The following is a 23,496-nucleotide window of genomic DNA, read 5'->3' as shown; positions in this document are numbered from 1 at the left end:
GTTTCAGTGTGAAGCAGTACATTTTGTTCCTGTGATTTCCATCTTCATTAAAAAGGAAATCATCTTCAGAAAAGTTAAAGGGGTAATAATGGATTTGAAGTGTCTAAAAATGTGAATTCTGGTCGGCGTTTTTTGTTTTGGATTTTGAAAATTAAAAAAAAAAAACAGAGAATCGAAAAAGAGAATTGTGTTTTATCTGTCATCACAAGACGCACACTGATTTTCACAAGTCTTCACAAGTGAACCTCTACCTGCTCATTTCATTGGAAGGTGCTCTGGTACACATTTGTCCGCTGAACACCAGGAATGTAAATAGCATGTTTACACGCTCTCAGAACAACAACATGTCCTCTCTGTCACTGTTTTTAAAAGAGCTTCAACACATCTCTCTCTAAAGTCACAACATGCAACCTTTCCGACTTCCTCTCTAAGTTTCTTTACGCAACACTTCCTCATCTGGAGTTATCACCATGCCAAACGTTAAACAGCGAGAACACCGAGGCCTTGAACTTTGGCTTCCTGCTTGTTTCTGATGTAGAAATGTCGACTTCCAACCGGTCTCGTTCAGTCGCTCTGGATCTGCAGAGTCTTCTTACCGTGCATTTTTAGAGCCTATCCTACAATAAGGAGCAGACTACTTAGAATAGAATAGAATAAAACAGGACAGGACAGGTACATTGGAATTTTTGTGCGTTTCTCCCTGAGTCAGCTTCTACAAAAAAGTTAAATTATATATCGAATAGAAAAACATTATAAGAAAAAAAGAAAAGTATTAATTAAAGATATAATACAAAAAGAATAACAAATGGAACACTGTACAATGAAATGAAAATATAAATCTGTTTTCTTGTCTCCACTTTCTACATCTCTTATTGCACCTGAGGTTATTGCACACATATTTCTCACATTATATAATGACACTGTTTTTTGTTTTTAAGGTTAATATGGCACACTTGTATTGCACTTAACCCCTGTGAGCTCTGTCACTCAGAGTGGCTGTTTCAAGTGTCTGAAATCTGAGGTTTAATGAGGCCTGACGACCCCGCCCCGGTCCTCTGAACAGTCAGACTGTGATTCACAGATAAGGTTGTCTGGTTGGTTAATGTGTGAGCTGCAAACACACGGACTCGTCTTACTTCCTGTGTGTCTTCCTCACTGGTGTTAGAGCGACCCCACACACACACACTCACTCAACATGATATCACACATAAACTCCTGAAAATCTCAGGACGTCCCACTCCCTGAGATCTGCCTGAGTTACTTATTGACATAAGTCCGTCACAGTGTGAAGTACTCCATGTCTGACGTGGGAGGGGGTTCACATTTAAATGGACTTGATGTCCCGGTTTGAATCACCGTTTTTTAGACTGTAAACATCATCTCCTGATTACAGAGACCTGATGTTGCTACCTGGAGAACTCAGTATCCGGGTCCAGGCGTCATACATGCTACAGTTTCCTGTTTAGTTCCTGACAGCTGCAGACGACCTTCATAGACAAGTGATGAGTCAGCAAAACAAACATGGCGGCGTCAACGAGAGCGTCTTACTTCTTTCTTTTTTTTTTATTATTTCCCTTGGGATCAATAAAGTATCTACCTACCTATCTATCTACCTACCTATCTACCTACCTACCTATCTATCTACCTGGAGAGGCGGAGACACTGAGTTCTTTCTCGTAGCTGCACATGAGGTGGAGATATCTGCATCATGTTTGTCAGATTTCTAAATCACAGCGGTTTGGGTTCATCACAGACGCCTGCACAGATCAGATGCAGCAATCAGAAAGCAGGATGTGAGTATTTATCACGTCCACAGGGAGATGAAGAACCAGGTTTCTCTGTGAGCATAACACCAGATCCTGCAGATGATCAGAACCAGGATCACACTCAGAACCGGGATACTCAGGTCCATGTAGACTCAGTTGGTATCAGAAGTATTTTAAAAACTGTCAAACATTGAATAACTGCTGTGTTCTTTGAGCTCTTTGTCTCTCCAGCTGATAGCATGAAGGCGTTGTTCACTAAGAGGGGTCCTGATGTCCTCGGTTTGTCGGGGTCCTGATGTCCTCGGTTTGTCGGGGTCGTTGGGTTCAGAGAGGTGCACTCTAAAGATCTGCCTCGATGACAACCGGGAACACGAGCCACAAAGCAAAGCTTTCAGAGTAGAAGTGGCCCCCTCACCTGAAGTAACACGCTCTGTATGGTGACCCAGAGAACCTCTGCAGGGTGGAGGCTACACTCTGCTCCGGGGGGGGGGGGGGAATGTCCCAGAACAATAAACTAAGAGGAGACTCTGAATAGAGTCAAAGTATTCTCTCTGCAACCTGACAGCCTTTTGACATGACTCCCCCAGAAGCCCCGCCCCCTGCAGGTCACAGTGTGTACGTTTACTGTTTGTAGCTACACTGCAAGCTAACGCACGCTAGCACAAGCTAACGGTCGGTGTTCATCACCTTCCTGTCCAACAGGAAGTAGACCAACTCCACGTCCACGGGTATAAGACAACACAAGGTTCACCCTCGTTTCAGAACGATCTTTATCCACTTGGTGTTTCTCCTCACTCTCATTATATTTTCTCTTCTTTGCTGCTACGTCCTCGTCCGTCATATTCACCGCTTTGAATCTCGTCCAATCACTGAACTGTATCCACTCCTAAACTCACCTGCTGCGCTGTCATTGGCTGGAGGAAACACACCAGCTCCGCCCACAAACGTCCCGAGTCAACCAGAACAAATCAGAACAGTAAAATCCAGTGAGAGGACAGAGTCTCTGCAGACACAGTCACCACCACACATGTACGGAGGCCCAGAAGGGACAATGGAGCAGCTTCACTTTAGGAGAAGACTGTGTTTTATTTTGAAGGAGCAGTCTGTATTTTATTTTGAAGGCAACACACACACACACACACACACACACACACACACACACACACACACACACACACACACAGGAGGTGCAGGCAGAGTGGAAACACCTGTGTGGGCGGACGAGTGAAGGAGAGAGAGAAAGTGTGTGTGATGCTGAGACTTACATATAATGGAGCCTGCTGAGGGTTGACTTTCATGTCCCTGGACTCTGAAAGAGAAGAAAACATTCAAGGTTACACTTTGTTCCATGGGGTCAAACGATGTAATGAACGATACCAACGAGATAATGAGTTCATGTAGGAAGTTGTTTTTATCTTTTATCCTCACAACAAGCCGTCAAACATCAAATTAAAGGAGATGATTCAGAATCAGAAATACTTCATTAATTCCAGAGGGAAATTCAATCGTTACAGTTGCTCCAAAATATATAATGAAATATAGAAATAAAAATAGGAATCAAATAGAATAGGAATATCAGTATCAGAAATATCAATAATAGGTACAAGAAATATTTACAGGAATAAGAGTCAGATGGAATATAAATACACATTTTCAAGATTATTGCACTGTTTGTTTCAATATTGCACTTTGTTATCATGGACATATTATTCATTATTATTATATTCAGTTTTAATAAATAAATAATGAGTTATGGTGGAGGTAACAGTTTTTCAGTTTCAGCTTTTAACAGTTTTATTTATTATTATTATTATTTATTTTATTTATTTCAATTATTATTAATTAATTTATTTATTTATTTTATTTTATTTTATTTTATTTTATTTTATTTTATTTATTTATTTTATTTTAAAAAAAAAATTCAGGCTGAAATAGTCCAGGGTCAGACGGAGTGTTGGGCATTATTATTTCAAAAAGAAAAAGGACGATATTGACCGTCGTTTTAGTTACTTCTGCCTTTCACTAACCTGGACTCAAACTGTGGGGCACGCCCCCTAGAGGTGGACGGAGTCATAACAAGACTGCACAAAAACAAATCACACACGTCTGCATCCAGCACGACCCAAAACTGAGACAGGACTGTCGGGTAAATTATGAACCTACAACTTCATTTAAAAGCTCGATGAGTACGTCATGAACGGGTCTGGAGGAAGTCGTGTGTGGCTGATATAAACGACAGAGAAAGACTAAAGTCCACACACCAGAAGCTGCTCCAATTAACATTTAATAAGAACGATCATCACATGGAACCACTCAGGCCCTCGCCACACACTTTCCCTGCCTTTGGATATGTTTTTTTGTCCAGCATCCAGTATTCAATTTTTGTGAGTGTGTGCTGTTTGATATTTTTGTGTGGCTACAATAACCGGTCAGAGACACAGAAGCACAGTAATAAGTGGACGGTCTTAAAGGCGACCGGCAGAGAGAAGAAACCGGCGTTGAACAACTGTAATGAATCTGACCGTTACAGTCTGACCTCCAGCTCTCACTGAAGATTACACATCCCATGTTGTCCACGTCTCTCCCGACATTTTTTCACACAGTCGTTTTTTTAAAGTGTTTTTTTCCTCTCTGCACAAAGCATTAAAATCACATATTGACCCTCCGGATCCATCGTTTACACGAGGTCATGTGAGGTGGTGCGTTTCTCCGCCAGGCACGATGAACTTTAATAAAATCCTGCAGTCTGTGATGAGTCATTATTGTCATTTCTCGTATTGTGAGCATGAATGAGAATCCCAGCACATCATCTTCTGTATAATCTCATCATGCTCACACTGCAAGATATAACAATGATTTTTAAAAGTCCTGCAGTCTGAGCTCCTTTAAAAGCATCATATGTGTTTCCCTGCAGCCAATTTATTTTTATTGGTTTTTTTTGTTTTAATCAATGCTTTGTGAAAGAGGGGCAGATATTATAAGATTAGTCTTCATTTAAAATTTGAGATTTTCTGTTTGTATGTTTTTCTTAACTTTATTGTTTGTTTGAATGAAATAAAATTTACAAATAATTTAAAAAAAAAAAAAAAAAAAAAATATATATATATATATATATATATATAAAAATTAAATTAAAAAAATAAATAAATACAATTAAAAATTAGATAAATTAAAATTAAAATTAAAATATTTTGTCTGGTATTTTATTTTGTATTTATTTGTAATTTGGAATCAGGTTGAGTCATTTCTGTGTTGCTTTTAATTAAGCATCATTTTGTTTCATGTTTAAAACACTACATGCTGCACCAACTATCACAAGTTGTTCTAAAGATGGAACAAACTGGAACCTGGCCACTCTGTCAAACTCAATCAGAGAAACCTAGAAATATTCATCGGTTGCTTTTTCTCCTGTTGAACTGAAACCATACAGAATCGTGACCCAATAAACCGAGGTACAAACTGAGCCGTGACACCCCCTGGTACTCCGTGTTCTGGTGGGATGAAGAAGACAACAGAGTTTTTGTTTTGAATAAATTCTTTCAGTCGGCTGTCGCAGCATCAGAACATCGTTGTTGACAAGGTGATAGTTAAGCTTGACCCTGGCCGTCTCTCACACACACACACACACACACACACACACACACACACACACACACACACACACACACACACACACACACACACACACACACACACACACACACACACACACACACACACACACACACACACACACACACACACACACACACACACACACACACACACACACACACACACACACACACACACCTCTTCCATGTTGCTCTATGACGGGAAGATCAGCTAACAGGATTTAGCGCCTCATGCTCACGTTTGAATCCCTACTCCTCGTCTGGGACGCAGAAGTCAAAGCCGTTTTCTGGGCACGGGGTCAGAAGCAGCGGGTGTGTAATTACATCCAAACAAACGTACTAAAGCTAAAGACGGGGGAGAGACAAATGGATTGGGAAACCTTTCTGTTGAACTTTCTTGAAGACATATTGGTCCGCCCTGCATTCATCAGCGAGTCAGGGGGAACGGGCGGCTTTCAGAGCTTGCATTCTCTCCACTTATTCGCAGAGACAATTTTCTTTTGTTTGCTGTTCCCTGGCAGTAGAACAAGTCCTCGCTGCTGGCCTCAGTGGTCAGCAGTGCATTAATCACATGAGGTGGGGGGGGGGGGGGGGGGGGGGGGCTGCGACAAAAAGGCCAGGAACCTAATGAGTTCAGCCGGTAAAAAAAACCAGCAAAGGAGTCAATGTTGGACTCGACGGAGCGCTGAAGCGATTCACTTTCTGCCGGCCGATCCAAAACCTTTTTTTTCCTCTTTTCTGCTAAATAAATCGGCTGCAGGGAGAATTAGGCGGATCAGGTAAGGGGATAATCAGGAGCGCTAATAATACTCTGGAGGCTAATCCTCTTGCCTTAAGTGCACTGGGCCAGAGACCAGCTTCTTCTCACCACATGCATGACTTTGAGTGAGAAGCTGTCACATCAAGTCCCCGACATGCTGCTTCTTCAGCTTTGGGATATTTTGATGTTTCATCTGTTATCCTCTCTGTATTAAAAACCTCTCTGTACATGCAGCGGGGTCAAGCGTGCTTCCACCGCTCACATCCACATGGTTGTTGACTTTTTGCAGCAGGTGTTCAGCTCTCAGACATTTCACATCACGTCACGTCTCTAGACCAGCGAGTGACCTTCACCTGTTGCATCATGAGGAAGGTGTGAGGAGGTGATAACATTTATTCACAGAGCGACGGTTTGTGTGCTCCCTCTCTCTGCTTTACATCCTCCGCACATTCACAGCCGGCAGCTCAGTCTGCAGCTGGACTCATCCGGGGGGGAGATAACCTGATAACGTGATAACCTGAGTGTCCGACCGAGTCGATGTAATTGTTGCACAGTCTGCATGCAGAATGATATCATACTTTATATTAGGTATGCAACGATACACTCGACTATGAGACCACGTTCATGTTCAAGCTTTAGAGAAGAGATTGTTGCACAAAAGCTTTATTTCTGATGCTTTTATTTTGCCTTACGCTCTGAAGAGACAGTAGGGTCAGATACTTCTTCTCTCTGTTTCCTGTAAAAGCGTTGTGGAGACACTCCCGCAAAAAATATGTGAGGAAGCGAGAGAGAGAGAGAGAGATGGTTATACAACTGCACCTCTGCAAATATCTAGATCATTTCTGCTTCTGAAATCCTCCTGAACTAAAGAGAGGAGAAGAACATCCTGGAGAACAGGAAACATGCAGCAGCAGGTTGATTAGAGCACGGAGATGGTAGAGGTGGCGTGCAGACAGTCTATGGTCGTTCAGCGATCACAGGGAATAAAGGTCACCACCCCCTCCCACTGGCCCCTCCCACTGGCCCCTCCACTGGCCCCTCCACTGGCTCCAGGTGAATTCTCCTGATTATATCCTGCTGTGTTCTCACATCAGCTCACTCTGACTTTCTGCAGAATAAATACGAGGAGGCTGGAGGAGAAACTCAGAGTGAAGAGAGAAACATTCAGATGTTTTGAGTGATCACATGACGCTCAGAGTGAAGAGAGAAACATTCAGATGTTTGAGTGATCACATGACGCTCAGAGTGAAGAGAGAAACATTCAGATGTTGAGTGATCACATGACGCTCAGAGTGAAGAGAGAAACATTCAGATGTTTGAGTGATCACATGACGCTCAGAGTGAAGAGAGAAACATTCAGATGTTTGAGTGATCACATGACGCTCAGAGTGAAGAGAGAAACATTCAGATGTTTGAGTGATCACATGACGCTCAGCTGTTTGGTGGCGGCTGCTCTATGACACACACGCTGGTGCTTATGAAGCGTTGATTGTGTAGCAGTAATTAAAAAGATGACACAGCAGTATTACAGGTTAGTCATGTGAAATTATGAGTCACTCTTTGTTATTTTTAAGGCAGTGTTTGAACCGGCCTGAATCATCTGGACCCGAGTCATTCAATTGTGCGTCCTGTCCAGCTATAACTTCCTTTGCACTCTCATGCTAAGCTAGTTAGCCTAGTTAGCCCCCCTGATAAGGAAATGTGTCCCCTGACTAATCAAAAGGTTTTCATCATGTTCAGATCTTTGTGGCTTGTCCTCATTAACGAGTCAGACCTGACTGCACAGACGAGTGAGCCCTGTATCCTCAGACAATAAGAGAGCCAATCAAAAACATGCATTTCTTTTAAATAAGACGGGGTTAAGACGATCTGTGCATCATCTTTGTGTTTCAGAGATTCAAACCAAACTCAGTTTCCCTTCAGCGGTAACAAAAGAACCTTGAAGAATCACATCCCTTAAGCTCACCCCTCGGCCACCCGACACCTGCTTACAGAGATTACACAATCCATTAACTCCACCTAAAACACCGAGCCTTCAGCTGAGCTCCTTAAAGCGTCTCCATTATGGCAGAAAATGTTTTTCACCCGCTGCTCAAAACCAAAATGTTCTCCTCCAAGTGGAAGCATCACAGCCCCCGTTAAGTGTACAGAACGGACCAATGAATCAGCAGACAAAAAGCCCCTCATTGCTGAGATAGGGCGCGGGGGATTTTCAGAGCCCCGGCTGTGAATGGACGTGTTATGGCGTCCGCAGGTCCCCCAGGCTATCACAATAAGCCATAATAGCCATGTGACTGCAGCGTGAATGGAAGGATGAACAGGATTAGCTTCAGCAGTCATTAATCAGGCCGTCTCCTCCACCCTCTGACGATCAGGATTCCCACACACTCACACTGAACACTTTACTAACAGGTTGTGTTTGAGGAGAGAGAGATCCTCGTTATTGGACGGACTCAACCCGCCCTGTCATCGCACATCATTCAATAATCCTCTGTGGACAGAGAGAGAGGTAAATGTCACAGTCGAGTAAACAGCAGAATGAGTCCAGTAAAGCAACAGGAGCAGCTTTATTTGCTCTTTTTATCACCATGAGGTGACATTTTCCTACACGGCTGTATTCTCAGAATAAAACCTGAAGGTTGTCTGTGCAGAGGAAATAAACACAACAGATCATAATATCTCTTACATTTCCCCCACAGTGGAAAACAAACGAGTTCCTTTGATGGAAAACGGTAAAACAAAAACACCTTTCTTCAACATTAATTACCCTGCACAGCTTCCTGTAGGAGGAAGTGCTTTATTAGTCATATTCAGACGGCTGTTTCAACCCGTTTATTTACTTTGTGTGTGACGTTTTTCATGCACTCTAAACAGCTCAAACAGCTACCGTCTGCAGAGGTTACAGAGGAGAGACAGGATCAGCTGAGTCAGCGGGGGAGCACAGCGCTGTGTGTGTGTGTGTGTGTGTGTGTGGAGCTCCCGCTGCATAGAGAACAAACCATATGACGTATTTTTGTAGGCCAACCAGGAAGTAGCATCTCCATGGGGGTCTAATGAGAATCCTCCTCTGGGATGTTTTCATTGGATTTTGGATCATTAATAAATAATCTCTGTGTTAAACTCACGTTTCTGAAGCGTAGGCGTTTTGTTCAGCAGGATCATCTTCACAGGTGAACGCCATTTTTATGATGTTTGAAGCGTTAATGCGGCCGACAGAAGTAAAAAGCTAACGTTATGCTACAAGCTAACTACACCACGGTGGGATGATTGTGACATCACTAGCGTTATGCTTCAGACGATCTCCGATAAACTAATCCACGTAGCTTAATAAATAGTTTACTAACATAATATTCACCTGAACCTAAAGATTAAACCTACAGGAGACATCTCAGACTAGTGAGAGAGTTCCCGCCCTCTGTGTCCGGCGTGATGACCTTTAATGACCCCGACAACCACTGTAGTCACATTTAGCCGCTTGTTAGCAACCGCCTTTTTAAAGACGAGTAAAAACTTCAAACTTCACAAGTGGAGGTATTACCTAACGTAGTTTATGTGCTCTAACAAAACACCAACATCTCTTCAGCTTGTGTTAACCACAGACCTTATTTCAGGAGTCTAACCACAAACACATTCAAAATCCCCGTTGACTTTTAGACGTTAGACCCCATGGAGCTAACATGCTAACTTACTTCCTGGTTTTAGGACTCATTCCTGCTGCGCTGTATAGTGCTTCCTCAACGCCGAAACACAATGTGACCTCACAGACTGGGACGCCATTATTACAGTTGCAGAATCGATATGAATGCACAAAGACGTGATGACAGCCAAGCTTAGTTACAACACTTCTGCACAAAGCAGACTGAAAAAGGCCGATAGATTTGCACTAAACTGTCAGAATTTTCTCCACGTCTTCAATGCAAGTCTTGCCTCCTGAGATCCCCCCCACCCACCCATCACTGCTCCTAACTGACAGGTGTAGCCTCCGCTGTGAGGTGCAGTGGGGAGAGGAGGATTTCAGAGGCAATCCACCTGAAGTTTTCAGGAGTGCATGTATGAAAGCAGCTATGATGAGACACAGCATGTTTTTCAACACTGCAGAGAATGTGCCAATCTAAGTGACCAGCTCTCGTCCCAAATCTGATTCTGAAGCACACATGGCCAGCGACTCTGACAATATCAGATTATTCAGACAATATCAAAACAAAATCCTGCACAGTTTTCACTTTCTGCTGAAGTATCTCCTCAGGCTGAAACTGAAACGAAGGTGGGACAGACAGAAACATGCACACCTCATGAACCGACCTACAATCTATTAAATGACAAAAAGATCATTTAGAGTGAAGCAGAGCTCAAAAAAACATCCAGCTGATATAAATAATATCTTGACCTTGTGGCCTGCATAACAAAGTCAAATGTTTCAGCCCAGTGAGCAGAGAGTAGATCAGAGGTGACTGGAGGCTCCTGATGGCATCAACACAATCATCTCTGTCAGCACCAGGACCATCAGAGTCTCCCGTGCAAAGACCACATCTCCTTAAACTCCTAAAACAAACACGCGTGTAAGTAAGGGGACAGCCAGGACACTTCGGTTGCCGTTGGAACCAGTGAATACCTGACTGAGTGTTGAAAAGCTAAAACGTCAGCGTGGTCTCACGCACGAGTGTCCGCCCTACAACCATAATCTACGTGCCCCTTCGCTGCATGGCATCGCTCTTTAATTCATTTACAGGGTCATTATCACACCTTGGTGAGGAGGAGGAATGTTAACTTATCAACTAAATATTTACAATCACAAATCAGTGATCAGGGAGATTTATGGATCTGGAACTAGACTTGAAAATCTATTAGAGCGTTCACACAGATCTCTCTCTCTCTCTCTCTCTCTCTCTCTCTCTCTCTCTCTCTCTCTCTCTCTCTCTCTCTCTCTCTCTCTCTCTCTCTCTCTCTCATCTCTCTCTCTCTCTCTCTCTCTCTCTCTCTCTCTCTCTCTCTCTCTCTCTCTCTCTCTCTCTCTCTCTCCTCTCTCACCTGCTCTACTTCTGTGATTACAAACATGTCTCTCCCCTCTCTTACGTCTTTATAAAGAAGGGCTTCATCCATCTGAACAACTTTAAACTGTCTGATCAGCCAGTTAGTCTTTTCTGTTTTTAAAAAAAGGTTTGATTCTAAAAATGCAAAACGTCTGACTCAAGAGCAGAAACTCTCCGGGGCCTTATCTGTCACATTCATGAAGAACTCCAGCGGCCTGTTTCCCCAAATCAATATGTAACTTTAAATGTGTCTGAATGAGGTTCAGCAGGGTTTGATGTTTTACTCAGATGTTTGTTTAACCTCTGCTGCCCCCCCCCCCCCCCTTCTTAACCACCCACTTACAGGCCTTCCACTCCAACAGGCTCATATCCCCGATGGTCCAAAACACAGAGGTAAAAAAAAAAAAAGGTCCATGCACGGTTGTTTGTAAGGTTCACTATCAGCTCTGCTCTCCTGAAGAAACGGAGAAATGACTCACGACAACGTCACCTCCTCAACAAGACTCGGACGCCACATGTTGACTTCTATTTAGATAGTCACGGCTGGTTGATTTAATCAAACCCTTCTTTTGTCCCTCGGGACAGATATGAGGCCGTGGTGGTGATGTGACCTCACTCGGCTGCCACACAAAAGCTGCCTCTGTGCACAGCCGCTCACAATCGCTGGCAGAGAGCGCAGAGCCCCGGGGATGAAAGGTCTCCTCAGTGTTTGGTGACAGTTATTACCCCCCCGCCCCCCCTCCACTTGAAACCAAATACCTGTGGGCCCAGATAGCATTATCTTATTGTGAGGCACACAGGGGGGGCTGGCCTGTAATCAGGGCCTGGGCCTTGATCAGCGCCCCCTCCCCCTCGATTTCCACACCATGAGGTGCTCCCTCTGTGGAAGTTCTTAAAGGAACAGTTCAACTTTTAGGGACAGAGGTCGATACTTCTGTCCCGTCTGTATGTTCAACTAACAGAGCCTCAAGGAGGTCACTCATCCCCGAGTCTGATACCTCACCTGTTCAAACCAGTTTTTATAGACTTTGACTTTGTGCAAATAAAATAAACAAGTTCTATTTCTAAGCTGCCTGGTGGTATTTATGACTCAAAGACACGAGAGCTGTAGGACTGTGTGTTCTACTAATCGTCACAGGTTTATGTTTTCTATTTATTTATCTACATCTGTATCTTTCAGTCCATCAGAAAGTGGACCGGGCTCCAAAGTTTGTTGATACTTGAGTACATCCAATTATAATAGCATGGCAAAAGGCAAAAAAGCGGTAAAAAAGGCAAAAAAAAAACCGGTAAAAGAGAGAAAAAAAATGTAAAAAAGGCAAAAAAAAAAAAAAACAGTAGAAGAGAGAAAAAAAATGTAAAAAAGGCAAAAAAAAACTGTAAAAAATGTTTATAAAAAGGCAAAAAAAAGACAAAAAAAACGTTAAAAAAAAAAAACAAACTAAGAGGGCGCCATCTTTATCAAAAAGGGGAAGCTGACGGCTCATCATCTTCTTCGTCTGAGGTGAAGACAAACGTGTTTTCTATAATGTCAAACTTTTTCTGATGTAAATAACACTTTCTGTTATGTTGTCGGCATGGCAACCCCCCATCAGAGAGATTCAAGTGAAATGTGCTTAAATTTTGGTCCCCGAAACCTCAGCGAGATAAACACAGGAGTGAACCTTTGCCCGTCTGTAAATGTTCAACATATTCCAAAATAAACAGGGCGATTTAAACGACACTTGAATTCAGCTGCACTCGACAATCCAATTTCTCACCGCAGCGTGATGGGGCGTGAGCGAAGTGAGAAATGTGATTTCGACTTATTTAGAGAAAGCCGGCGCAGGTATGAAATAATCGATGTGACATTTCACTGTCAGCCTGCTGCGCTTACTCATTCGGCCCCCCGGGGGTGTAAAATAAGAAACAAGCTGAAACAGAGAGACGAGATAAAGGGCAGAGCAGCAGAGAGACGAGGCAGAGGGAAGAGCGGCAGAGAGACGAGATAAAGGGAAGAGCAGCAGAGACGAGGCAGAGAGAAGAGCAGCAGAGAGACGAGATAAAGGGAAGAGCAGCAGAGAGACGAGGCAGAGGGAAGAGCGGCAGAGAGACGAGATAAAGGGAAGAGCAGCAGAGAGAGACGAGGCAGAGAGAAGAGCAGCAGAGAGACGAGATAAAGGGAAGAGCAGCAGAGAGACGAGGCAGAGGGAAGAGCAGCAGAGAGACGAGATAAAGGGAAGAGCAGCAGAGAGACGAGGCAGAGGGGCAGAGAGACGAGATCAAGGGCAGAGCAGCAGAGAGACGAGGCAGAGGGAAGAGCAGCAGAGAGACGAGATAAAGGGAAGAGCAGCAGAGAGACGAGGCAGAGGGGCAGAGAGACGAGATCAAGGGCAGAGCAGCAGAGAGACGAGGCAGAGGGAAGAGCAGCAGAGAGACGAGATAAAGGGAAGAGCAGCAGAGAGACGAGGCAGAGGGAAGAGCAGCAGAGAGACGAGATAAAGGGAAGAGCAGCAGAGAGACGAGATAAAGGGAAGAGCAGCAGAGAGACGAGGCAGAGGGGCAGAGAGACGAGATAAAGGGCAGAGCAGCAGAGAGACGAGGCAGAGGGAAGAGCAGCAGAGAGACGAGGCAGAGGGGCAGAGAGACGAGATAAAGGGCAGAGCAGCAGAGAGACGAGATAAAAGGAAGAGCAGCAGAGAGACGAGGCAGAGGGGCAGAGAGACGAGGATGAGGAGCAGAGATACGAGATAAAGGGAAGAGCAGGAGAGAGGCGAAGTAGAGGGGCAGAGGAGAAGAGAAATGAGGCAGAGCAGCAGAGAGACGAGATAAAGGGCAGAGCAGCAGAGAGACGAGGCAGAGGGACAGAGAGACGAGATAAAGGGCAGAGCAGCAGAGAGATGAGATAAAGGGCAGAGCAGCAGAGAGACGAGGTAGAGGGACAGAGAGACGAGATAAAGGGCAGAGCAGCAGAGAGACGAGATAAAGGGCAGAGCAGCAGAGAGACGAGGTAGAGGGGCAGAGAGACGAGATAAAGGGCAGAGCAGCAGAGAGACGAGGTAGAGGGGCATGGAGACATCAGAGTTTGAGAAAAGGAAAGTGTCTGTTAGTCTCGTTCAGCAGGTAAGTGGTTTAGCCTGAAGAATCCCCGACCGAGGAAAACTCACAGCAGGTCTGATCAGATTACCTTTACCCTCCTACTGCAGTAATGATGTCTATTGTCTGGTTACATCACATCAGTTTACAAATCAACTTTAATTCAGACACATCACTGGGACAAAAGTGCACACTCAGACTTCTGTTTTTGTTCCTGTAGTATCAAACGGGTATTGATATTGTTGGATTTTTACTCAAATCATATCATATTTTAAGTTCTGGTATCATGACAGCCCCTGTAAGTACCATCACCAAACATCCAGACCCCTCCTCCCCCATCCCCGGGTTTAGACTTCAGGTTTGAGGCGTGTATGTTCTGTCAATCAGAAACTCTGAAATTACCCAGAAGTATGCGCCTGATTGTGTGTGTGTGTGTTTACCCTGTGACACACTGCTGACCTCTCCGGGGTCTTTCCAACGTTGTTACACTTCAAACCGGATGACTCAAGCCGACCCGTGCTCTACTTCTTTAGAAATCCTTCAACAATTAAGAACGCAGTCTTTTGCAGAAGTGTGAAATTTCAAACCTTTAACCCCCAGCAGGGGATTTAGGGGAAGTGTCATGTTTGTGATATTTCAGGAGATTGTCACTTCTCATTCTCCTTCTCTGAAGAACAATCATCTCCACAAACACGGGGCACTTAAATAACATCAGGGGATTTCTAGAAATGTACCATGAGGATAAGAAACCTGTGTGGTTTTTACTCAGTATTTTAGAGGCCGAACACAGAAAGAACCATCAATACCAGTTTAGTTACCATGGCAACAGAAATACAAAGTCCCAGGGTGTGTTCACACCAGGGAAAGTCCTTTAAATTTGCTTTCTTTTTCTGGACCAAATAAAGTGTTTTTGGATTGGTGTGGTTCGTTTTCACATAGAACTTTTCGTAAGAGGAATTTGTAAACAAAACCTGTATGAGTGCAAAGGTCGTTCAATCATTGGACAAAAAGGTCTGGGGGCGGGGTGAAGCGGTAATCGCATTGTGAAAGTAAACAATCAAGGAGATCTTTGGGTGCTGCACTCGTTTGTCCTGGTATTGATTTGGTTCATAAAGTTTCCAAATGTTTGCAGAACATTCTGAGGAGCAAAAGCGTTTGATACAGCGTTCGTTTTATGATGCGATTCTTAGAATTTTGCAGCGACGAAGACGTGCTGCAAGAAGGAGAGCTCTAATGCTCAAACAACAACACTGTGCTGCTAACAAAACAATTATTACACGTAATGCATGTGGCAACGGGAGCCTGTTACATCCAAAAAGGTGTATGATCTCCTGCTTTGAGGTGCATGTGAACAACCAGATCTGGAGGATTTCAGGGGCAGTCCTCCTGACCTTCTGAAGTCAAGCGGCCAGCGTTCTGCTCACAGAGATGAAGACGAGATCTTTAGATCAGAATACTGATGTAACTACGACTTGTTTAAGAACATTACCGTACTGTAAGTATGAGATTAAACTGCAGATATACCCAATGGAAGATCCGGTCTTATCACTTAAGCACTTCTGACACGTGCTTTATATTATTTAAAGAGACAGTGCACACCTTAATCACACATCCAGATCAGCAGATCACACTTCAAATGGTTCACCTTCTCTATGAATGTTTGTTTAAAACCTGAACAAAACAAACATCATCCAAGGAAACATGCATAGTGCTTCCATGAAGTCTTTTTTTCTGCACATGGGGGAAGGTTTTGATCCATAAGTTTCACAAACAATGTCCATGAAAAGCTGTAGTGTCTCATAAACTGGAGCCAATAAAGAACCTCCTCTGCACACATGTTGTTATTAAAAACCATGAAGCGTTATCAGCCAGGTGTTGCTAAGCACAGGAGCTGCCTCACAGTCATACTTTACCCCTTTGGGAATATTATCAAAGCAAAGAAGAAAAGCTTTAAAAATCAAACCATTACTTCACACATTAAACTCTCACATCATCACAAACCTTTAAACACCTGACTTTAATGTTTCTCTTCAACTACAGAGGAACTTTTAAAGCTTCTGTTTAAGCCAACAAAGCAGGCCAATAGATGCATCGACGGGATCCTTACCCCGCAGTTTAGTCCGAGGCAACAGAAGCGTGCGGACTCCTTCAGGTGCACGTTCGATTCATGGTTAAGTCCTTCAGAGAGAGCAGGTGTGTTTATACTAAGCAGGTATCCACAGCAGGGCATCGAGCGCTCACCACACTGATTACACCGAGCTAAATTTGGCTTTGTGCTAACACAGACAGTAGGCAGATCAAAGCCCTGATGTCACAGGGGAGGGGCGGAGCCTGCAGGGCCGCGGGTCAGGTGTCTGCTGTGGTACCTTCCTGCCTCTGCATTCAAAACACACCCTTTACTCACGGGGTCTTATGTTTTAAAACACGGGCAAATAGACACGACTCCACTCTGTGTATCAGTCAGGGTGATCAAATAATCAGCCTGTCATGTGTTCTGCCGAGATAATACACAGAGCGGGCGTCAAGGCTGAGAACAGCGTTTCTGTGTTGATGTGAAAAATCCATGAGACAGCATGGTCAACAGCTGCTCAACCTCCAGCGTTTTCATTCCAGGGGAACATCTGGTGAACATTACAGAGACGACTGGTAATTATTTTCATATATTCATGTCTCTGTGCCTGCAGAACATATCGACTGTAACAGGCCTGAAAAAAACATTCACTTCATTTACTTTAGAAAAGATCATCACAGATTCTAATCAAATCTGCAACAAGAACATGATGAGCGTGCAAAAACGATTCTGATTAAAGAAGTCGATTTATCTGCTGCATTTCTTTATTGTACAATTCAGTTTATCATTTTTGGGGGTTAGGATGATTGATGGACATTTTAAAGGTGACATATCCTCCTCCTCCTCTTCAGTTTAAATAAGTCTCAGAGCTCCTCAAAACATGTGTTTGAAGTTTCTTGTTCTAAATCCACTCTGATCCTGTATCTGATCATGTCTATAAACCCCTCTATTTCAGCCCTGCTCAGAACAGGCTGTTTCTGTGTCTGTACCTTTAAATATGTAAATGAGCTGTGTCTGACCACGCCCCCTCTCTGGAAGGGCTTGGGTGTACTCAGTGCTTTCTTGCTCCATGTCCTATTGTTTACGGTGAGAAGGCAGACTCAGAGGACAGAACAAACACCTAGCTGTGGGAGTGTCACCCACCTGGGGGAGGGGCTACTGCCCTTTGTGATGTCATGAAGGGAAAATCTCCAAACGGCCTGTTTGAGCCTTTTTCTGAAAAGTGGAGCAGGACAGTATTTGAAATGTGAGTCAGGGATCTTAAAGAGCATCACAGAGGCATAGTATTCCCCGTCTCGTACATAAACATTTACTTTAGTTTCATTCAGCTCTTATAAAAAATAAAAAAAGTGATGTCCTGTATTTTGGAACCTGAGGGGGTCAAGATTTTAACTCTGAACCACAACATCCCTGTTTCAAATGAGGTGGGACACATTTATGGAATCTCTGGACGGGAGAAGATTTGTCAGCAGACCTGCTGGAGTTTGTATTTTCTTAGTTTTAAAGTTATTTCAGTTCCTCCATGTGAGAGGTTTAAAATCAGCACAAATCCTCTTCTAGTGGCAGCGGGTGGATGGATCTGCACTGAACCTTAATAACACATGGTGTATGGACACAGACACAGAATGAGCAGAGCATGGAGTTTGCAGATCACTACTCTGAGGTTCAGCCCCGCCTCACCGCTCTCAGCTGAAGCACCTGATGAGCTGACGGATACTCAGCGGCCTGCTCGATGTTATTACTCCCAAAACGGCGAGTGGCTGGATTACACTCACAGGTGGGAAACTTCTCCTGGAGACAAACTGAAATCTGATTTGAGCTCAGACACACGAGGAGAATTTCCTCAGACACCTTTGAACCCGACAGTAAATAGCCCATCCGTCCTGACGATCCAGTTTTTGCAGGTTTCTATTTGCACGCTTGTATTTGAGCCGTCTGCTGTTTGTTTTGGGATTGCTTCGTGGTGGGTCTGCACACAAAAGGTTAAGGTCTGTCCGTATAGAGAACTGTTACAATCACTCACAGTGATGATGTGTGAATGAAATCTGAGCGCTGCTGTAGGACATTTGCTTATGATCATACTCGATGCATTATTACAAGATCCGGTCTGATTATCTAGAGAGCGGAGGTCGACTTGGCAGCCAGAGGGGGCGTCATGAGGACGAGGCCAAAAGTCATGTTTTCAAGGATTTTGGAATTAGAGATGCACCATTCCCCTTTTTTTCAGTTCTGATCTGATTGCGATACATATACCAAATACGGTTTCGATATTTTTAATATCATAACTAATAATAATGTCATTGTTGTTGTTGGTATTATGTGTGAGGAAACCCGGCGTTGCATTGTTCTGGCTTCTCATACAAACAGGAAGCAGCAACAGCCGTCATGTTTTCCAAATTAAAACTTTCACACTGAAGTGTAAGAGTTGAACTTTTGATCACATAGGACCTGCCCATCTCGTCTGAGCGTCGTCATGGAGACGATTTGTAAACACTTCTTACAGTTCAGTCTGAACGTCTTCAGAGTGAGACTGTACGAGAATGTTTAAAGTGCCCGACCGTCTTTCTTGACCTGTGACCTTGATCGACACCGTCAGTCGATATCCGATACGTAAATTACATCAATATCGGACCAGATACAGATATTAGATCGGATGAGTTCCATCTCTATTTGAAATCCAAGTTCAACAACTATGACTGGATACATGTTGTATAGTTTCTAAGAACTATGAGAAGTTTGTTTTAGGGGCGCCGGTTAGCGCCCCATGTACAGAGGCTGAAGTCCTCGTTGCACTGTGCTGCACGTCTTCTCCGCTTTCTCCTCCCAGCATTTCCTGTCTCTTTCTTCATCTGTTATATCCAATAAAAGTACAAATGACCCAACAATGTAACTTCAAGTCGACCTATTTCAGACATTCCTGAATTTACAACCTGTCCCGTCCTTATAGGTGAAGTCCGATGGTCTTTGAAAGCCCCCTTGTGTCTACCTGCTGCAGACTGTAGAGTGTTAAGATCATTAACTTTACATTAAGACAACACAGACGCTGGCAAAGCTGCAAGCTTTAGTACAAAATCTGTTCCAGCAGCACAGACACAGACACGATTAACCACAAAGTCTGAAGCCCTGATAATCCCCCGGAGAAAAGGGGAGTCGACTCTGAGGGACACCAAGCTGCAGAAATGTCCACTGTTTTGGAACAATGAGTGTAGCTGCTGTTCAGCATGCTGAGAGGATTCCAGTCTTAACAGAAACTAAGTCAAGGCTTTATTATGAGTCTCAGCAGGAGAACTCAGCGGTCGGCCTCCCAGACAAACAACAAGCCGTCCCTGAGAGAGCGCTGCATGGAGACGCTGTACCTGGAAGACTTCCTCTAATGCCTCCACGCTGTACTAAATAATACTGACTAATTACACGGCTGACGCTGTGCCCATCCTCCTCCATCACTTCATCACCGGCTCGGTGAAGATGAGAAATCATGGAGTTTCCGCCAGCAGAATCCTCGTGGCGAAAAAAGTTCCTGTTGTCCGAAAAAGCCATATCAACATACTGAATAGTGAACTGTACTTTGCCATAACTGTCAGTGTGATCACGTTCTGGAGACACATTTCATTTTTTGGATTCATTAAAACCTTCTCTTAGAAATCCACACTGTTTATATAAAACCTGAAATATGTTGTTTGAGTGTCTCTGCAGCCGATACTAAAACTGCTCAGAACTGAGAAACTCAGACAGCGTTCATTTGACACATAAAGTTAAAGATTAGCGATCTGAGATGATACTGTAAACCAGCCACACCTTTCAGAAGTGTTCCAGGAAGGACAGAGGTATGTCCTCCCTTCACACGGTCACCTCACCGCCTGCACAGTTCTAACACGAGGACGGTGAATACTTGGCCTCCGCTCAGAGGCAGAGACTCTGATTCTTAAAGAACCCGTCCCACAGAGGAGAGTGTCCACAGGGAGGCACGGAGAGGAAGGATGACTAAGCTGCCCCGAGTCAGATACGCTGAGTCAGCACTGACTGCAAGACGTCTCAATGACAGCAAAGAAAAGGATCCTTATTTTAAAAAGAGAAGAAGAAGAGGGCGAGGAGTCAAGACTGGTTTACTGGAGGGCCGTGGACAAAGTAAACACCTTGATGACTTGAGTCAGAGTTTGGATCCTCCTGGTCAAAGATGACTCTGATACAAGGGAAAGTCAGATTATGACTTCAGTTACTTCATGATGCATGAGTGAAGTCAGGAACTCGAGTCTGCTTCGTTCATTTAGAAAACATTATTGACATGTTTTAAACTCTCATGTTACAGATCCAAAATAAAAGGAAGAACCAATAATTCCTGATGAGAAAATGTCAGCCAGCCTTCACGTTTTATTAAACAGACATTTCAGTCGGTGTGAGGCCTTTCTGTAAGTGTGCAGCTTCTTCTTCTTCTTCTTCTTCTTCTTCTTCTTCTGATGAAGCTCCTCCTCCTGCAGCACTGTTAGCACCAACAGCTCTCATGACGTTAGCTCTGCGCTGCTCTACGTTCAACATTCATAGAAATGTAGTGGAGTCATAAGTCTCCAAATAATACTCAACTTAAAGGAGCAACATGTAACTGTAGCGCCTAGTGTTTAAAATGGGTACTGCAGTCCAGATTCTAAACATCATAGAGAGCTGCCCCCCCCCTCCTCTGTAGAGTGGATGCTCACTCAGGTCACCATGTGGTGGACTCTGAAGCTTCAGTGTTTATCCAGCTCTGCATGGGTCTGTAAACCTTTCTGTGTTCTAACCTCTCTCCATTTTTCAAAAGCATCTCCAATATTGATCCTAGTTTGAGCACGTTTCTGCTCGTGGAGCTTATTAGAAACATGCAGAGGCTTTTTAGGTCGGGTACAATCACTTCTATCTGAACCACTTCTCTTGACCGCTTCCATCGCTGCAACACCTGTTGACCTGATAACTGCTCTCATATCTGACAAACAGAGGGGCGTCCAAAACGGGCCGTGTGGGGGCGTGTCTTAAAAGCGCCTACCTTCTCTGGTCCAAACAAATCCAGAGCATTCAGGAGCAGAATCTAAAGTTAGAAGGAGGACATACTGGCTGCTGCATTGTTGTCAGAGAAGCCAGCACTTCAACATAGCATGTTTCCTTAATGATCAGATAGTGAGGTCACTTTATTATTTCACTCTCTACACACCTCCCTGATTGGACCTTTAAGTACAATAATCAGGTAAATGTACTTCCTGTCTACCGCATCTCAATAAGTCGTTCTCTCTGACAGAAGATAAGAAAACATTTCCTCGTCATAAAACAGGTTCTGCATCCTCAAATCATATTTGCTGCACCTTCCCTTTTTTCTTCTGAGTTTATGATCCATCCAGTGATTCAATATCATCATCATGGGTGTTGTTCTGTTGGTTTTGTGGCAGCATAAAGCTCACAATCACTTTGTCAGATTAGTGTCGACTCTGAGGCAGAAGATAGTTTTACTGAATTACTGGATTATTAAAGACAGAGTTCCCTTTTCTCTTCAAACTGAGCAGCCTGCACACACACTCACACTGAATCAGGGAAACAGTCCAATACGATCGTGGAAGTGAAGAAGAGGATGTGCTCCTTGATGCAACTTCTGAGCAAACCCACGGGGTGTGTTCCAACACTAAAGAGGGCGTCCATGTTTACAGGCCTTGCCCTTTGAACGTGTTGGAGTGGGTGAGGTCATGCGAGTGTAAATGAATTAGTAGGCTACTGTTTCCCTCACATGTGTGCACATCCCGCCCACTTTCCTGAGAAGAAGAAAAAAACCAGCCTGTGCAACTGAACCTCCTTGATGAAAGAAAAACAGAGACACTTCTCTCTCTGTGTTGTCAAACATTGACTTTTCATTATCTTCATCTTGACATGTTATCAACATATTGATCATGTATCTGTTTATCATACAGGGAGCTTTACAGTCCTCTCTTATTGAGCATGTTGGGAAACACATTTCTGTAACTTTACGAGCTTTAAAGTGACTAAAAAAATGACAAATAATAATTCTAAACATGTGATAGGATGATCCTCCCTTTAACACCTAGATAGACACGTTTAAGCTTTTAAATCCCCTAAACACGACCTGCAGAGTTGGTGTTGTCCTGCTCTCTTTTATCCTCTCCAGTTTGAATATACTGGGTGTGTTATTCTCTGAAAGCTTTTGTGTGGGATCACTTTACATCTCTTCAGGAGGGTTTTTTTTCCTCTGCGTGTCTCTGCGCTCACAGAAACGTGAGAAGTTTCCCTCATCGGCCCTGCAGGCTGTGAGAGAGGATGTCATGGCTACCAAGCAACAAGTTAACACGCAGCGTCCCGCAGCAGCCATTTAACAACTCAGAGACAACGCAAAACACGCACACGGAGTGGGATAAACCCGCGTGGAGACAGGGTGTTCATTCCAGTCTTTACTTTACGCGGCTCCTCTTACCTTACGCAGAGGAAGAAGAAGAAGAAGAAGAAGGTCGGTGTGGAGGAGAAGCAGCTTTAGGACGCATAATAATAATCCTCTAATGGACGTGAAGAGTTTGAAGCGTGGGCTGAAACCTCCTGATAATAAAACACTTTGTGGACAGAAACACGTCGCCGTGGGTCTCACAGCCACCAGAGTCCCCGCTCCGAAACTCCACAACCCGGAGGATCTGTCTGTCTGCACTTTCTTACAGTTGTTAGTGTTTCCCTGGACAACTCGGTGGGAGGAGTCTGCAGGGACTCTGAAGTGGACTGAAAGCCCGGTGGGGGTTCTTCATGGTCACACTGACAGGAAGTGAGAAACTCTTTAAAGCGTGACGTCAGAAAACTCAAAGACATTAAAGGGACATATTTGGTTACATTATTGAAATGTGTTAACTTTTTGTTACCGATGAAAGGAGAAAGTGTCGCTCTCTGAAGTCATAAAATGAAGCTGGCGAAAATGTAGCAACTTCCGTTTTGGGATTTTCACATTAAAGGCAGCAACCTCACTTTCCACAAGCTACTAACTTTATCTGCAGGAACCCCCTTTGATACACAATTACCCCCCCCCCCCCCCCCCCCCCCCCCCCCCATACAAATTTACACGTAAACATACATCGATATTTACTCATGGTGCCTTCAAGTGCTGCTCGGAAATATCGCGTTTACCGCATTAAAAAGTTATGAGCGGCTCTAAAAAGTCAGAATTACGAGT

At 44.0% G+C, this 23,496-nt stretch overlaps 1 protein-coding gene across 4 annotated transcripts in view; it reads right to left on the bottom strand.

Annotated features, from left to right (window-relative positions):
• The window catches only part of LOC110000872 (A-kinase anchor protein 13), a 124,644-nt gene extending 101,480 nt beyond the window's left edge, over positions 1-23,164 (bottom strand). Inside the window, exons 1-2 of one of the 4 annotated variants that reach the window (XM_065952438.1) lie at positions 22,759-23,164; positions 3,032-3,075 (exon numbers count right to left, since the gene is read on the bottom strand). In XM_065952438.1, coding sequence (XP_065808510.1) covers positions 3,032-3,064 — 33 coding nt within the window. In that variant the 5' untranslated portion in view covers positions 3,065-3,075; positions 22,759-23,164. The remainder of the gene's footprint in view (positions 1-3,031; positions 3,076-22,758) is intronic. The other 3 variants (XM_065952439.1, XM_065952440.1, XM_065952441.1) reach the window with 3 other exon arrangements.
• Positions 23,165-23,496: the final 332 nt, after the last annotated feature.

The sequence above is a fragment of the Labrus bergylta genome, chromosome 3 (assembly GCF_963930695.1).
Source record: "Labrus bergylta chromosome 3, fLabBer1.1, whole genome shotgun sequence".
NCBI lineage: Eukaryota > Metazoa > Chordata > Actinopteri > Labriformes > Labridae > Labrus > Labrus bergylta.
The sequence above is the reverse complement of the archived record's forward strand: the minus strand, read 5'-3'. Positions and strand labels throughout refer to the sequence as shown.